We start from the raw sequence: 17,341 nt of genomic DNA, 5'->3' as shown, positions 1-17,341 counted from the left end.
GCATAGAAAGTTTGCGAGACGGTCCAGAAATTATCGTCGGTCCTCTGCCAGGGCGTGCAAAATGCTCTTCGTTAGTTTTGCGCGGAAAAAATTGCAATATTTTGGGGTGGCGATGCTAGCTGCAATGCCAGGAGCAGTAATGATGAACTTCGAGTTTGCGTTAGGAGTTGCCGGGGCAATGGCTGATGGCTGGTTTTTTAGTTTGACTCGTCCGTGTGTAGCTACGGATTATATCAAACTTTGACGAGGCAGTACTTGGAGGATAGAAGCCCACTGCTGTCTTCGTGCATCCGAAGGGACTCCCGTAAGGGTAGCGTTGGGAGGAAGGAGGAGCAGAGGACAACCTAATTTCGTTTAACAGTGTTCGGTAATCTTTGGTCTTGCACTTTAGTCGTCAACACCAAATCGGCTGAAACCATATTTGTTGTGATCCACGCAGTGCTCACTGGCCGATTGTGGCGAGGCAGCACAGTGAATAGTGGTGCGCTAGTATTGCAGCTAAGGCTGCCATATACAATGGCTCTGGCTATGATACCTTTGAGCCATAATTGTGTCGCGTGCATGTTTAGACAGCAGCGAGGAAGTTTTCCGGCCCAAATGGGCGACCTATGTGTCCGCTAGTGCCGCGCAACCGCTATATTCACTGACAGCCGATAGGCTGGGCGTCTTTCGGACGCCCGGCCTTCGGCACGACCCCGTGCCTTTTGCCATGCTTTGGCTATGCGCACGCACTCAAACTGCAAGAGACGCTGATGCGCTGTCGAAGGTAGGAAGCTCACGCCGACAACTGAAGCTCCTTTCTGCCGTTCTCGCCTACCTTGTTGCTGGGCTCCGTAGCACGAGCTTTTGTACCACGGGGTCGGAGCTGCGACGCGTTGGCACGCCCGGTCGCCGATCCCTCTGCCTCTAAGCGTTCTTTTGGCACGTGTGGGGGACGGCCCTGGAATTTCGTGGGACATGCGGGCTTTTTGGATGGCTTTTTGGTGTCGGTGGCCGGGGCCTGACGGGCAGTGCTTGCCACCAGGAGGACGGCGGCTGCGAGCTGGGGGAGGCGGAGCGGCTGCGCCAGGACCAGCTGCGTGCGTCGCGGGACGAGAAGCGAGCCCGTGCCCTCAACCTGCCCCTGACCAACGTCGAGATTGTGGAGCTGCCCATCGAAGAGTTCAACGAGCGCCTGGCCAAGTTTGAGCTGACAGAGGCACAACTGGCGCTGATCAGGGACATTCGGAGGCGCGGCAAGAACAAGGTGGGTCGTCCCCCTCCACCCTTTGGTCATGTCGTGGATGAGCCGTGCTCTTACGCTTCCCCCTTTCCTAAATCAAAGGACCCTCCGTCGAGTCCTTCGAAGCTTACTTCCGTGCCAGTTGCATGTTGCTGATTGATTGGTTAAGTTTGTCCTTAATAAGCTTTATCGTAAGGCCTCATGTATGAGAGAGGGAAGGAAAAAGTAGTTGCAGAGTGAATTGTGGGATGGTTGTATCTTAAAATATCCTGTTTGTAAAGATGCTGAACCAGACTCCCTTTCCGACTTCAGGATGCAAAGCAGATAGAAGTCAAATTGGATTGACCTGGGCTGTGGAGTCCTTTCCCACTTTGCTTTTGCTCACGATTTTCTGAAGTGAAAGAGGGTGGTCAGTCAGTCTGCATTCTTTTTAGCTGTTTAGAATACAGTTAAACCTCGATGTAACGAAGTCGGTAAAATTCGCAATTTACTTCGTTACATTGAAATTTCTCTAAATCAAAAATTGGCTTTAGCATGGGGAAAAAAAAAAAAAAAATTCCGAAACATTTTACGGGTATGAAAACTCTCCGAAAATGACATATTTATTTAGAGGCAAAGTAGTCCGCGAGTTTTGCTTGCGCCTTGTTCGACAGTAGCAGCGGCGTCATACCAGGTCATACGGCGTTCGAGCGCCCAGAGCGCTTGCACGGCATCTTGCTGCCCATGCAACGCCGTGTACTTCCTCAGTACGTCCGTTGTGTCGAGCACTTCCCGAGTGTTCGTGATCTCGGCAGTTTCTTCAGGATGGCGTCCAAAACGTTTGCATTCTCATCCAAAGAAAGAACTTTACGTTTCCCTATGGCTGCAAGCACGTGAGTGTACCGCCCAGTTGAAAAATAAAGCTGTTTAGGTGGTGCCAATGTTTCCAACCTTCACAGCACTCTTGCCCGCACAGTTTACTTGCCCCCTTGCGCCCACAGTGTGCTTGCGCCTTTGCTTTATATCACGACAGTGTGCTTGCGCCTTTGCTTTACATCACGCTCGCAAGACGATAGTCGGTCCTCCTAGATGGCATTGCCCGTGCGGTCGGGCTAGAGTTCCTGTAGGGAGCCTATACAGGAACTCTAGGTCGCGCCATCACGTCGCTCCCCCGCTGAAGTTGGCTCCCGCGCTACCCGCAGTACAGTGGACTATGATGATCAGTGAGTGTCAGTGGTGATGCTGTTATGCCGTGTTAACTTTTTGCTCGGCATTTTCTGGCCAGCCCAGCGGAATGCGCTTTGCCGCATGCCTCGCCGGCGCTACCGGCGCCGCATCCTCGGGCAGCCTAGGAACGTTGGAAGGCCTGTCCCCGTGAAATAACCTATCAAGCGCTCGCGTTTGCGCATAATTTTTATTTTTTAACCACAATTTTTTCGCGAAGTTGTTTTTTAGTCTATTTATTTATTGCCTTCTATGGCAATGGCGCTTCGTTATATTGAAATAGCAGCAAAATAGACTTTGTTATATAGACTAAAAATACATGGGGTCTATGGGCAAGAAATTATGAAAAATAAAATACTTCATTAAATCGAGGATTTCGTTATATTGAAGTTTGTTATATCGAGGTTCGACTGTATTGGGAAAGCCTCAGATACCTGCAATAAAGTGTAACCAGAAAAACTCGCGAGCATTTAAAGGGGTACTCCACCGATTTTTTGAGCTACCTCAACTAACTATATTTTCTGACTCCCCGGCCTTTACTCTCTCCGGTATGCTATTTAGAATCGCGAAATTCATAATAGTTATTGCGAAATCGGCAAATGAAAATGATGCAAAAACCAACATTCAAATTTACGCGCGCTTTTCAGGGCCGTGACGTCAGTGGCAGGCAGGCTTGCCAGTCGAGCAAGCAGCCAAAAAATAGAATATGCCAATCATTTGTTCCGTGCTGGAGCGCGGGTACTGCAGCGAGCTTCCCAAGCATTCATTTGACACCATGAAACTGCTTCGAATCAGTTTAAAACAAAATCTACAGCCCAAAGAGTGAACCCCTGCCTTCCACTGACGTCACTTTTTCATTGTTGCCAGTAGAGACTTCGAGCTTGAAAAACACGGTGAGGACCAAAACTGTAAATTCAATAACTTCGCGAAAAAACAATATTTGGACCTAATATTTGGGATACTATTTTCGCTATGTTTGTTGGTTACTTTAGCAAAATTTCAAGCAAATCGGAGACAATGAAAAAATCGGTGGAGTAGCCCTTTAAGGCTGGTTCAGACATTTGCGTTTCAGCGGACTCGGGGGCGCCATTTTCCTCGCGACCACTTACAATGAGAGAGCCCGCTGGTGCCAGCTATCGGGTAGCCCCAGATTTGCGTATAACCCGATTGATGGTCTCGTGGTATTTGCGAGAGCAAATCTGCGCACTATAAGAAATTGTCGCTTACCGTTGCGAGAATTATTTCGAACATGCAATAAAAGAATGACAGGTAGAACACCCAGATGGACCTTGCATCTAAGCTTCCCCTCGGGTGTTGCAGGTGGCGGCGCAGAACTGCCGCAAGCGCAAGCTGGACCAGATAATGTCGCTGCAGCAGGACGTGGAAGCCCTGCACCTGCAGCGGCAGGAGCTGGAGAGGCGCCACGAGGAGCTGCTGGCCCAGCGCCTGCTAGGGCGCGACAAGTACAGCCGGCTCTGCCAGCTACTGGCCACCCACGCCACCCGGCCCCTGAGCCCCGGTTCGGAGCAGGTGGCCGCCCTGGGCACCCCGCTGCTCGATGCGGCCACACTGGCGAACGGGGCGTCGGACGACGCGCAGGCGCTCCGCGGCGCCAGGCTGAAGAAGAAGGCGGCCGTCGACATCAAGTGGGAGGAGGACGAGTGATTGTGAAACGACTCGGTGAAATCGTACGCTTGTGGTGGTGCCGACTCCGACGGACGCATTTGGAAGGGTCGACTCGAGCAGAGAGGTGCTCCGGTACCGTAATCGTCCGCGCTTGTTTTTGCCCGAGCGCCGGAAAGGATCGACGGAGCCGCGGCCGTCCTCGTTTTGTTTCGCCGTTGAAGAGACTGTTGGGAACTGTGTTGGGAACCATGTTGGTCACCGTGTTGGTCGGTAGGGGTCTGCAACTAAGTTCCTCAAAGGGGGTTTTTTCTTGTTCCCTGCGGGCTCGATCGTTGTGCTTTGGGTCGAGGCAGTTCGAGGCTTCCTGTCGACGAGAGCCTCTCCGCGGCTCTGAGCGTGCGGCAAAAAGAGGGAGAATGAAGCTGCTTCTCTTTTAGGTTTCTCTGGCAATTTATTATTGTAAATAAGTAAGATTCTTTCGACTGGGAGACGAAAGTGTGCGGCTGTGATGTGTGATTGTAGCGATTGCTAAGTCATTGTGGTTTGGGACATTGAACCATTGTGTATACTTTAATTTCTCTGGCAGCCGGTCAGCTGAATGTGGTGATGTGTAAGAGCGGCACATTTGGGCTTGTTGATTTGACCAGCGAGTTTTTGTGCAATAAAAGTGTTTGCACTGAATACATGACGAGGTCGATGATCTTGTGTTTGGCAAGAAGGTTCTTTCGTAAAGAGATTGGATTTTCACATTATTTATTCGGGGCAGAACGTCGTTTTGCCTATATTTTGTTGCGTTCTAATACACGTCAATGTATTTGGATGCGGATGCCCCGATAATAAACTGTTTTGTTGTTATGCAAGGCCCGTGGTGTCTTCCTGCATTGTGTTTTGCTTGGACGAGGTCAGAAGTATTGCTTTGCCGGCAGAACGCCCATGGTAAGAATGCCCAGGTGTAGGCATTATACGGTATTTCAGAAGTGATGTGGTGTGTGCATAGCCTTGACCATGCTCAAAGTGCTTGAGTGCCCGTGCGCCCATAGCTTTGACTGCATAGCCACAGAAAGCTGTCCCCGAGTATAGAAAGCAGTCGTCAGCTGTTGGATGTGGCCAAAGGGACTTGTCGTCTGCCATGAACAAGTCTTGACGGAGCAAAAGGAATTTAGAGAACGCTTGCTGCCAGTACGCGCTTGACCATGAGTAGGCAGGTATGGCAGTCTGTGAATATTTTTGACAATTCAGATATTACCCCACTACTCGGGTATATCTGTGCTTCCTCCACAGTGTACCCAGCAGATCTGCATTGATCAGGTAAGTTTTCTGGACTGGATGGTGTTTATGCTTCTGCCATATTTTAGAGTGAGGCTTGCAGTTTGGTGGCAGTACGCTGTGGTTGTTGACCTTTGGGAATTGTATCGCATTTGTACAGGGAGTCTCAAATAGTAGTCAGGCTCTTCAAATCGACCGCAAAAAAATCTGTTTCTTAAAGGAGCGATGCAACAATTTTTGTACTTTGCACAATTACCGCTTAGAACGGATCCCTGACGTTAATGACCTATGAAACACTCATTCGTTTTTCACCCCATGCAATAGAAGTCCCAGTCAAAAATTAAAAACTAGCACCGTTCACCCCATCAACTCGCAGCCAGAACAAGCGGCAACGTGATCTGGAGCCGATTATATGCCGCCAATGTTGATCGTAGCCCTGCGCTGGGGTTGGCAAAGCACAGGAAATGCGCCGAGTACCAGACATTGTTATGGCTCCGCTATTGTCGTCGTCGCAGCGATTGGACACTGGCCACTACCCGAATGCTTCTCGAGGTAGAAATTATCGCGAGCTCAAATCGAGTGCCCACGCAATGCTTGGATCCAATCTATGAACCGCATTCAAATATTGTCATTGGGATCCCCACGTTACGCATTAAATTTTGCAAAGGTCACTTTTGTCCTTGAAATTGAACCTCAACAAAGGAGTTTCTTGGCCAGTAGCGTTGCGTGCGAGTAACCTTGAGTCCCACTAGTAGTGAAAAACATTTGAATTGAATATTGTTGCACCGCCCCTTTAACCTATCGCTCTAGGATTTTGTGCATCGTCCACAGGTGGTGCATTTTTCCTATAAAATTTGCTGAGAACAAACTTGCCCATGGACAAAGTAAAAAAGAAAGAAAGGCTTAACTCCTAAGAAAATGCAGCGAGGCCACAAGTCTTCAAACAATAGGGTGACGTTTGGCACGGGAGACGAGATTGTGCAAGCAGTCTCGACTAGGGGTGTCGCGAACTTTTGTCGAACCAGATTTTTTGGTCGAACTTTCGTGGTTCGACTGGGTTGAACCGGTTCGACGAACCTTCGAACTTTTCACCAGATTCGACTGGTTCGACTTTTGTGGACAGTGTGGCCAGACCTTGATACGAGCATGTCCAGGTTTGGAAAAAAAAATTTTATGCAAAGGGTTACTTTATATCGTGAACAGCTGCAATTAAAAGAAACTACTTCTAATCAATGAAGAAGTTAATAACTTAATTTTTAGTAATGTATTAACTGAAATAGCCAATCAGCGCTGCACTTAATTCATCTTTTAGCCATGATCATCCAATCCGACGCCTGCCTGCCGCGCATGCGCACATGAGTCGAACCTCAATAGAAGGTTCGTCGAACTTTCCTCTAAAAGGTCGAAAAAGTCGAACCTGGTCGAACTCGAACCGCGGCCGGTTCGCGACACCCCTAGTCTCGACTCTCGACGCAGTGCCACCAACGAACGAGCATATGGCGCCAAGAGCCTGCGTCATTAGCAGACAATTTTTTTACTCGAAAGCGGCGCGAGTTCCGCAGGCGGCGATGGTCACTGAACCAGAGGAGTGCAACTTCCTATACCGCCCATGGAACGCAAATTGGGAAACCCTGGGAGGCCGCAGCGCCATTTGAATCCCCTGGTATCTGGTGGCTGTACTAAAATCAACATGGCGGCACAGCGAAACCAAAACCGAAACTGCACGGCAGCGCCATTGTGTTTGGATGGATGCGCGGTAGCTTGCGCCACCTAGTGTTAAAAATATATATATTGTAGCTTTTTTTTTTTTTTTTTTTTTTGCCCCGTTTGCGCGTTGCTTTGCTAGGCTTCTGCTGCTTTGCGGCTGGTTTTCGCATTTCAATGCTGGTTAATGTGCGTTGAAACGCACACAAGCCAGCACTGAAAAGCGAGACCAGCAGCAAAGCTGCAGAAACCTAGCAAAGCAACGAAAGTGACACATACACAAAAAATATGCAATGCTTGTCCTTTTGCGTTCATTTTTATTCAACAGACAGTAGAAAATACAGACGAAATTTCTCACTGTTTTGCACACGAGAAACAAAGAAATGAACAACGAAACAGGATAAAACGTTAAGGTTACGTGCGACGAAGGTGATGATATGCGTCCTTGCAAATTTGATTATATAAGTAAGCATATAAGTAAAGACCGACGACGGTGTCTTAATTGCAATTAAAGGAAACTAAGCAATGAGTACCAAGAAAAACAGCTCAGCTCTTTGGTATTGAGTCTTCATCGAGAACCTGCCCATTCGTTTTTAATATTATCACTTAAATTTAGGAGTGAGTCACTGCTAAACGAAACGGGAAACCAGAGCGGATCGCTCTATCGCTCATCCTCAGTTAATCGAAAAATATTTAGGCTCATATTTTAACTCCTCGCGAACAGACGCGTGAATCGCTGACAACAGTGCCAAATAAACAGCTCACAGCAAAAAGTTTGCCATCTTTTAAAGCGAGCATATGTGCTCGATCTTGATATGAAAACGTCTACACAGAAGTCTCCAGTAATTTGACAATGACATATTTCTCGCGGCGAGTGAAGAGCAATCCTGAACAATAATAGGATTTGGTTTTGTGATTGGAAACCATTGTAGCTATTGCCAAAATCAAACAATTAATACTCACTACCACTGCGACAGTTAGGTTTTGTTGCAAACATCCAATCAGAAACTTAAGCAAGAGAAGACCAAAAGAGCGTACCGCACGTCCATTCGAACTCGAAACCATTGATATCCCGGCTTTCGGCAGTCATTGTTTCCCCACTTGGCACATCAGGTGGTGTGTTGATGACGAAAATCCATGCTTGACCACATTACACCAACAACAAGTTCCCACGAAAAAGAAAAGATAGCCGCGCGCGCACGAACGCGGGACGAATCTCGCGCCGCGACGCACTCCCAGAAGCGAAACAACTCGCCGGCTCGCGTCCCTCGCGCGTTCTAACGGTCCACCGACTTCCCGGCGCCAGCGGCCAGCGCATCTCGAGGCGAGAAGCGCGGGTTCAGAGAGAGAGAAAGCGCGCCCAGACACGTTGAAAGAGTGAAAGAGAAAGTTACAATAACAAGCTTCAAAGCCATTCACACCTTCAAAACAACTTCACCTTTATTTCGTATCATTAAATATATGAATCAATTTTATTTAAAATGAAATAACAAGTGCCAACAGCCGCTGGGAGCGCGGCAATCGGAAGCAGTTCGCCGGACCGGACAAACGTCATAAGTATACGCGGCGGGACGGAAGTAGCCGAGAGCTTCACCCCACTGACTGAACCAAAAAAAATGCGCAGCAAGGAACTGCAAAGCAGACAAAATAAAAACTCCGGGAAAAAAAAAAAATTTGACAAACCATTTTTTTAATTGATTATCTGTCCAGTCAATGTGCTTTATAAGTAAGGATGATAAAATCGTGCATTGGCAAGTGAGATCGATAAAGCACGTGCCGCTTTTGGGTAGAAAACAACGTCTGCTACTACCTCGTTGGTCTGCTATTTGATGCCAGCTCTCAGCGCCGTATGCTCGTCCGTTGGCAGCAGTTGGCGTGGCGACCGCTTGCACCATTTCTTGCCTCCCGAGTCCCGTGCCAAACGGCGCCATATTGTTTACAGACCGGTGACTTCGCTGCGTCTCCATAGGAGTTAAGCCTTTGGTGATTGGTCCTTGGGCCACTGGGCCTCAATGTACCGTGTCTCGATGAGCTAAACAATTTTTAATGTGAAAGCATTAACTGTCCCATGGAGTAAAGCCTGCAGTGTCTGTAGCCGCAAAAAACGGCACCAAACTTCCCATTGGCTGAGCTAAACGGCCCCTAATGTCCCATTGGATGTGACACGTCCTATCGGATGCTTCGTCACAGATACCGACGAGGCCGCTTGAGGTCAAAGGGGACGCGCCTCGGAAATAAAAAACAGAAAAGTACAGCAACACAGATGCATCGTCACGAAGACGATGGGGCCTCTCAAGGTGAAAGCAGATGCGCCTCAGAAATAAAACAAAGAAAAGCACAGCAACGCAGATGCACCGTCATGGAAGCTGTGGAGCCGACGGGGTTCGCCGCGCTTGCGCAGTGGGGTGCGTGATGTGTAGGAATGCACTGCTTTCGCACTCCTACGCGTAAGCAATCTTAAAGGCCGACGACCAGACACGAGATTCTGCAAGGCAGAATCTTCTCCTCACCCTGGGGCAGAAGGAAACAGGCAAAGGTGGACAGGGTAAAAAGGGGGAGAGGGGGAAAAATGGAAAGCGCGAACTGGTCGTCGGTCTTGAAATGTCCTCCTGTAATTCTTTTTTTTTTTTTTTTTTCTGATGTATTGCTTATTTGGAGAGCTAGTCGCAAGATAGTTTAGCCTTTTACTTCGTTTACTCCAGCAGTTTCAGCGCGCGCAGGGGGCACCACCTAACTTCCTGTTTACCTTCCGCTAGCAGATGATATCCGACTGCGAAGCGCAGTAGCATGTTGCGTTTGTTTATTTCGAGGCTGGGGTATTCCCTACGGATGCCAAGATTAATTTAGCTGCCGTTCGTTCGTGTCGACATCTTCATTAGTTGCAGTCATGTCTATGAGCTTCACCGGAATGGCAGGCTCCCTGCGAGCGATGCTGCCTCGCTCTGCAACGGCGACGGCAGTGTTGTTCGGCGAGCGTGCAGCCCTGCCATCCAAACGCCTCTTCTTTTCGGGACGGTGCAGCATACGGCGTTCTATCACGAACCTGACGTTCAGCGACCACTTTAAGCGCCCCAACAGCAAGGCACCGGTGTTCGATGTCATCACCCGTCCAGGCACCGTGAGCTCGACGCGGTACGTGCCGGACAGCATCGCCAAACCGAGCTACGCTACCAGCGGCATCGTCGTCGGGGTTCCCAAGGAGATGGAAGTCAAGTCGGCCGATCAGATTGCTCGGATGAGGGAATCTTGTCGACTAGCCAAGATGATCGTGAACCGGGTCTCAAAGTGCATTAAGGTATACGGCTGCGCACTTTTCATTCGCATCGACGTTTTTCCGTGCGTCATTGAACATACGATCGTGAGGTTAGCATTAGTTCATAGTTTTGTTAGAGCAAAACAAAACATCCATGGAAATTGATTTCGTACTACTTCACCAAATTAGTGGTTATTCACTACGCCCCCAGTCATCTGTGAGGACTGTTTGCTCCGAACTATTCAATGCAGGTTGCACCACCATGACATATACAGCAAGTTAGGACTGTCCTCGAGCCTAGCTGTTACGAGCATTTGCTTGTTTGGCTACTCTTGTAGCCTGATTGTTGGCAGACAAACAACACTTCATGAACTAACTTCATGAACTCGACCTAATGAAGAAGAACACGAGGGTACAATTGCTAGCTGGTGAAGGTTTAACATCTTGAGACTTACCATTTGTCATTGGAAACCTCAGTCTGTGGTACAGTCACCATGTTTAGTTTCTCAGTTTATGTTTATTGGCGAGGAGATCGAGCTATAGGGGGGTGCTCTCTTGTTTGTTGTCCCCACACCTCGGTGTTTACCCAACACAAGGCCTCTGGACATGCCCAGAGGCTTAATGTGGGTGTGTTCACGACTTAACGTAAAAATGCTAACAATAAATGAAGTGACGTTTATCGTTAGTGCCAGATATCTCCCAAAAGCAGTCGTCAGAGGATGCGAGCTTGACCCACTTTGGCTTTTGTGCTGAACTGGGTATATGCACGCGTGCATGCTGCATTGTTCATGCAGGCCAAAGTGGTAACAAAAAAGCCCCTCCTCCCCCTCAGGCTACCGAAGAACACAAACTCCAGCCGAACACTGATGCAGCATTCGGTTAAATCAGCCGAGCGTTGAGTCATTATTTGTTGTCCCCATCTGTGTAGTTCTAAAGTTAGCCGCTTGGGGCGCCACAATCTGATTTCCTCCCCAATAGTCTACAACTACGTAATTGTTGGAAGCCATATAAAATCCTCGGAGTTGCATTGCACGAAACCGAAACAACAATTGTGTCCATATAAAAAATGACATTCTAAAAAAAAAAAAAAATGTTGCTAGTGTGCGGAGCATTGGACGCTTGTTTTTCCACTCTGGCACCGAGCAGGATGCACTCTCTCGCTTGCCCAGGCGGGAGTCACGACGGATGAGCTGGACAAGTTTGCCCACTCGCTGTGCATCGAGCACAATGCGTACCCGTCGCCCCTGAACTACCGCTGGTTCCCCAAGTCGGTGTGCACCTCAGTGAACAACGTGGCCTGCCACGGCATCCCCGATGACAGGCCCCTGCGGGACGGAGACATCATCAGCATAGACGTCAGCGTGAGTGCCTGGAATGCAACTCTGACTTGTCTGCTTGCCGCATGGAGATAGGAAGCTTCTGGAGGCGACATGACTGGCCTCACCTTTGGTGGCGTCGTGTTGCCTCCAGAAGCTTCCTATTTCCATGGTTTACCGCGTTGTAAAAAGTGGTCCCTCGATTTCCACCCGACAATGTCATGTAAATGTCCTGTGGGCATCGGCCCTGGTGCTGTCATATAGCGGTGGTGGTGCTTGTGGCAGATGCTTTGTGTGCTGCAGATCGCTCTCCAGCTTGACAACCAGTCTATGGAAGTCTCGACAACCGGGAGTTGCCGCGACGACAGGAACACTTACAATCTCTCATGCTTTTTTCTGGAACTTCCACGCCCAACTACCAGGATCACGACATCCAACGGTGTGACACTTGGGTTTTACAACAAAGCTGTATATGACTCGTTGGTAGGGTTTTTTCGTGTCCGTCGACAGAAAACCATAGCACGCACCTTAACATTGTTTGTGCATGCCTTGTCATTTTTCTTGTGGTTTTGACCCTTGTTTCAATATGAAAACCACAAAACAAGTGTCAAATCCGCACGATAGAGGATAAGGGTGTGCGAACATTGTGAAGCACGTAGCACTCCCCGCATATGTTTCTCAATAAAGATTGCGGTCGCATTAGCTGCCCCGGCAAAACAGCGTACAAAGTCTTTTACATATAAAAAAGTTTTGGTACGGTGCATTAACTTTTCTTTCGTAGAGACCCTTTTGCTGTTTACAGACATGAACTGCCGCTTGCGTCCTAAGCGACGTCCGGTCGCGCCATTTTTGCAAGCCTTTTGAGCTTGCTTATGTCATCAGTGCTACAAAGCATAAATGCTACATGGACAACAAAGTTGGAGATTTAACGAGGGCCTTCAGCTGTACAATATTACATCTTGGAGGAGGCAAGTTGGTTTACAAGAATACTCAAACATTTTAACAGATCTTGCATTCCTTCATTCTTTTGGCATTTACCTGGAGAATTGGTGGTTAAATGTTTCATCTACAATTCAAGCAGCGGTTCATTCTTTTTATAAACCGAAAGTTCTCTGGGACGTCAAAGACTGGAGCACCACCTGGTGGCGTTTGCCATAAAGAGGGTCTATGGTGCAGTGGGCAATCATTGCAGATGATAGCTTCGCTGGCCAACCACCTGCACAGCGTGGATTGGAGCCCCAACTTTTTTTGTGGCGTCATTTGTTGCAACATCCGGACCACTTTCGACGTCTGGGCGGAATAGGACCCTTAAGCGCACCAGTCAGAAGCGTTTGTTAGGCACTGTAGCGCAAGTGTGCACCAGGCTTCCCTTGCTGGCCAACTAGGGGACTGTCAAGATAAGAGTCTTTTAGTATGCCTTCTGTAAATATTCTTTTAATCTACATTATATTATATGGTTCTTGCAGTTTTCTGTATTGGAGATTTCTGTAACGCAGGAGCATCACATGAAAATTCGCCGGTATACAAAATCCGCAGCTTTTTGCCACAGTGTACGAAGAAGTGACAGCGGAATTTGTTATTGCGGATACTATACACACACGCTTTTATGCATAGCCACCCTTTATTTCCTCACTCATGCAGGTTAGCCTTGTGGTCTCTGAAATATCTAGGAAAGGGAACACGCAGCACATGGGAGGCAGCGCCCCTGCCTAGGACTGAATTGAGACAGGTCCCTTTCAGCTACCGCTGTAACTCGCTCTAATAGGAGGATGTTTTGCTCCATCCCAAGGCAGAAACCAGCCCAGCCATCCCTTGGCCCTAGTGTGAAATACTTCGGTTGCGAATGATCACATGATCTCACGACATCAATAAATTTAGCAAAGAAAACCGAAAACAAACGTTCGATTGATGTCGTGGTTCTGGGCGTTCTTTTCCGAGTGTTCTTCTCACGTGCTCTCCGAGGCTTGTTTCTAGGTTGTTTACCTTGTCTTTGTGTGCTCGGCAAATCTGTGGGTGTATCGGTTGCTACAATGTCATGGAGTTATATCTCAAGCACAACATTGCCGCGAATGCAGCTGGAAAATCCCTAGAATAGCTATCCGTGAAAGACACCGGAGAAAGTGTGCAAGCTTTCTGTTTCAAATAGGGGTCCCTCTGGCTATGAATGCAATGCCGAACCAATTGTGCCAACAGCACATGCACAAAAAACGAATTTGAAATGTCGTGACACAAGTGCCCTCGCATCTATGATGGGACAGTGCAGGAGGCGAGGAAGAAGAGAGCAAGCACGTGCTTGGGTGGGGAGGCTCGAGGTAGCTGGGGTATGTGACCACAAGACACGCAAATACCACATTTTACTCCCACTTGAGTGCTAGTTTTGGCAGGGCTTTTTTCAGGGACACTACGCACAACAATGTTTGGGCCGTCAAGGCAGGAAGAGTTTACCAAGTTTATCTGCGCGATGTCACCACGAGGCAGCACACAATGCATTGCATTACCACTGCCTTTGTGACGATACTGTGGGAAATGGGTGAATTGTTTTTAAAAAAACTGATTGGAGGACATTGAAATTCAAGCAAAAGGAGGCACATTACAATTTCTCTGAGGACTAATGCTTTTTAATTTTAAAGCATCAAAGCAGAAATGCTTTCTTTGTTTTGCATTTAAGGTTATGCCCTTAGCAACACATACAATGCTTTTTATTTTATTTGCAACATATCTTTTTGTTGAAATACTATAGATGATTCAAGGGAGCTGAACCCCTCATCTGTTGTAAAATTTCAGGACCAAGAGATAGCTCTGTAAGGCAACTGGTTCCTATACCATTGAGCCATCCTCTATGGCCACACTAAAATTTATGCTTCAGGAGTTAAAGGAATCGTGAAACAGAAGCTGACAGGAAGGGGACTTGCTCTCCCATGAAACTATGCTATGTTGATACCATGATGGACATGGACATTGAGCTCATTATCAATGTCTACAAGGTCATCATACCACTATTTCGGTGGTCCCTAGAATTGTTTAATGGGCACATATAAATAGCGAATCTTGAGTTCAAAGCAAATAGTGCCAAATATTTTCTAATCAGATATTGAAGAATTGCTGCACCTTTCTCCAAGCCTTTCACTACTGCCGCACCAAGCTCAAACAAAAATCTGACTACCTAAACTCGTTAAAGTTGTGGATGGTTGAGCATGTCGGTTGTTCCCAAGCTTCTATTTGTCCCCTACTGAGATCAGTTAAATTTAACCTAAGTATTTATATGCAGTGATATCATTTAGTGTTCAGTGTATACATATAGGTGGCTAGTAAACAAAGGATTTGGCAAAAAAATTAATTCTAGTCAGTGGCATCACTAGGGTCAGCCGCCCCCCCTCCCCTCCTCTCGTCGCCCGCCGTGACACCGCCCTGAGCGCTGCACCCGGGGCCGTCTGACCTCCTCTTTCTGACGCCACTGGTCCTAGTGATACGCAGCTATACCTAATCGAAAGGATTTATAAATCTCCTCGCCATACCCAAATACTCTCCCTTCAATCTCAGTTTAAAAGATCTACAAAAAAACGCAAGCACGCCCAATGATGTAATCAGCTCATCAGGACATTGCTGCGTAACATGTGTTCTTGTGCTATAGCCATAGTTTAATTCGAGTCATCCACCGAGTGCCAGTTTATTTCTAAATCCACCAAGTGCATGTGTGCACCATGCTCTTCTAGAAGTGTGCTTTTCCCCTGAGCACGTGGCTGCGCTTTGGCAATGTGAGATTCGAAAAGACACTGTGTCAGCTCCGCCGGTATTGCGTCTCCGCATCGCATAAGAAGCACGCTCAGTGTGGCTAACTAATCCACGATGATGATGACTTTGCTAATGCTTCAAAAAGTATGGCTACTACAGTTTATTTCTAAATAAATATATGTATTACTCAAAACTACTATCCAAATATTTGCATAACCCTACTTAAAACAGCTTAACACTTGTCTCAGCCTTGAGCTGAACATGCATAAATTATTTTGAGCAAATAGAATAAAATCGCGTGGATTTTTATGGAAGCATTACCCCCCCTCAGTTTGAAAGCCTACTACATTCAGAATTGTGACTTCTGGTGGGGGCCTGGTGAAACAGCCAGTGAAATTGCTCCGGCAAGACTCCGTCTCCAATCACCTCTCACTTCTTGGACACTGCCGACACAATTTCTTAAATTCAAACTGTCCGAATAGAGCGCGAGTGTATGCAACACTGTTCTATTCCAATGCAATTCACTATTCAAACGATTGCAAGAAGTGTTTGAATCAACGAGCCACAACTTTGCGGCAGGTACGAAGGTGCGGATGCAGTCACCATATATTCACGGACAACTTACTGCGGTATTTCAGAAGTGAAAAGTGTGCGTGCACAGCTTTGATTGGTGCTCGAGGTGCGCAAGTGCCCGTTTGCCCATAGCTGTGACTACATAACCACAGGAAGTTGTCTGCGAGTATAGTTCCCTCTTTCTCGAGTTAGTGCTGAGCGAATGCGTTTTTCTGTCGGCAGGTGTTCTACAATGGCTACCACGGCGACTGTGCGGAGACGCACGTGGTGGGTGGCTCCGTGGACGACAGGGGCAGGGCACTGGTGCACACCGCCGAGGAGTGCCTGAACAGGGCCATCCAAGTGTGCGGGCCCGGGCAGCCACTCCGAGAGATCGGCAGGGTCATCAGGTGGGTCACGATGCCGGTATGCTTACTGGGCTCCGATTTCGGTCAAGACGAGAGCGTTTTGGGCCGCCAATTGGAAGTGACACCACAGCTCACGTGGAATCAACCAGTGAGACATCTTTGACCTGTTCTCGAGTTCGCAATCGAGCAATGTGTCGGTTAACGTCTCACCAAGATACAAATAGCGAGAAAGGTCTCGTGCCCTCCGACGTGCTTGTCCTTAGTACTCTTTTGTTCACTGGTCGGGACCCTGCGTGGACCCTGCAGACATGATGGGATGCAGTGTTCCAGGAACATTCCGTGGCTTTTGTTTGTGAGTTTGGTGACAAAATCTAGTGACTATTGCAATTGCTTTGTCCTGAAGCTTACTACACGGCCAGTGAGAGCCTCTTGATCACAGCATGCCTGACCTCTTGTGAATCCTCCCTGGTTGCGCCAACTTTTTCTCTCTTTACAGCTCTTAATAAATAAGGAGCAGAAAGAAACATGGGAGTGAAAGACCCTGCTGTTACATAGCCCAGTGACACTTTGTTTTCTATGCCGTGACTGAGAGGGTGTTCAAATGCAAGGACTGTTGTCGTCTTGTGTGGAATCTGTATGCTCTTTCTTTTTTTTTTTTCTTACTTTTTTTTTAAACGTTGACTACACTTCATACCTAATGGAATTTTAATTTAGTTACAACTACTTCTTTTCCAGAACTAGTTAGATTACAATTAGAATTACTATGACACAAGAGTAATTACAATTACTACATCATTATTTGTCGCAGCCTCCTATAAATGGCTGTTTTCACCAAAAGGTTTGTATATAGCCTTTGTTTAAATCACACTTGCAGTAAAATACCGCGGAAGCACCCACTTTGTTCAAGCGCCCACTATTTGGGAGTTCTGCAGATTAAGTGTCAAGTGCCCGATTTGACCGGACAATTGCCCATGTCTAGATTAACTTAGTTTTCAGTGAAAGTTGGGTCTCCTGGTATTTTACTGCGTATATTTGTATGATAGGTGTGACGAAACTGCATTGATACATCCGCATCTCTGTTATGTGATTGCAATATGTG

At 47.6% G+C, this 17,341-nt stretch overlaps 2 protein-coding genes across 2 annotated transcripts in view; both read left to right on the top strand.

Annotated features, from left to right (window-relative positions):
* The window catches only part of LOC8051450, a 131,238-nt gene extending 126,332 nt beyond the window's left edge, over positions 1-4,906 (top strand). The window contains 2 exon segments of the mRNA XM_042293400.1: positions 1,025-1,246; positions 3,746-4,906. Coding sequence (XP_042149334.1) covers positions 1,025-1,246; positions 3,746-4,090 — 567 coding nt within the window. The 3' untranslated portion in view covers positions 4,091-4,906.
* A 4,845-nt stretch (positions 4,907-9,751) lies between these two features.
* The window catches only part of LOC8051451 (methionine aminopeptidase 1D, mitochondrial), a 30,101-nt gene continuing 22,511 nt past the window's right edge, over positions 9,752-17,341 (top strand). The window contains exons 1-3 of the mRNA XM_029968076.4: positions 9,752-10,316; positions 11,444-11,635; positions 16,118-16,284. Of these exons, the coding sequence (XP_029823936.3) occupies positions 9,909-10,316; positions 11,444-11,635; positions 16,118-16,284 (767 nt within the window). The 5' untranslated portion in view covers positions 9,752-9,908. The remainder of the gene's footprint in view (positions 10,317-11,443; positions 11,636-16,117; positions 16,285-17,341) is intronic.

This window comes from Ixodes scapularis, unplaced genomic scaffold (assembly GCF_016920785.2).
Source record: "Ixodes scapularis isolate PalLabHiFi unplaced genomic scaffold, ASM1692078v2 PGA_scaffold0__279_contigs__length_252992795, whole genome shotgun sequence".
In the NCBI taxonomy this organism is placed as follows: domain Eukaryota; kingdom Metazoa; phylum Arthropoda; class Arachnida; order Ixodida; family Ixodidae; genus Ixodes; species Ixodes scapularis.
The sequence above is the reverse complement of the archived record's forward strand: the minus strand, read 5'-3'. Positions and strand labels throughout refer to the sequence as shown.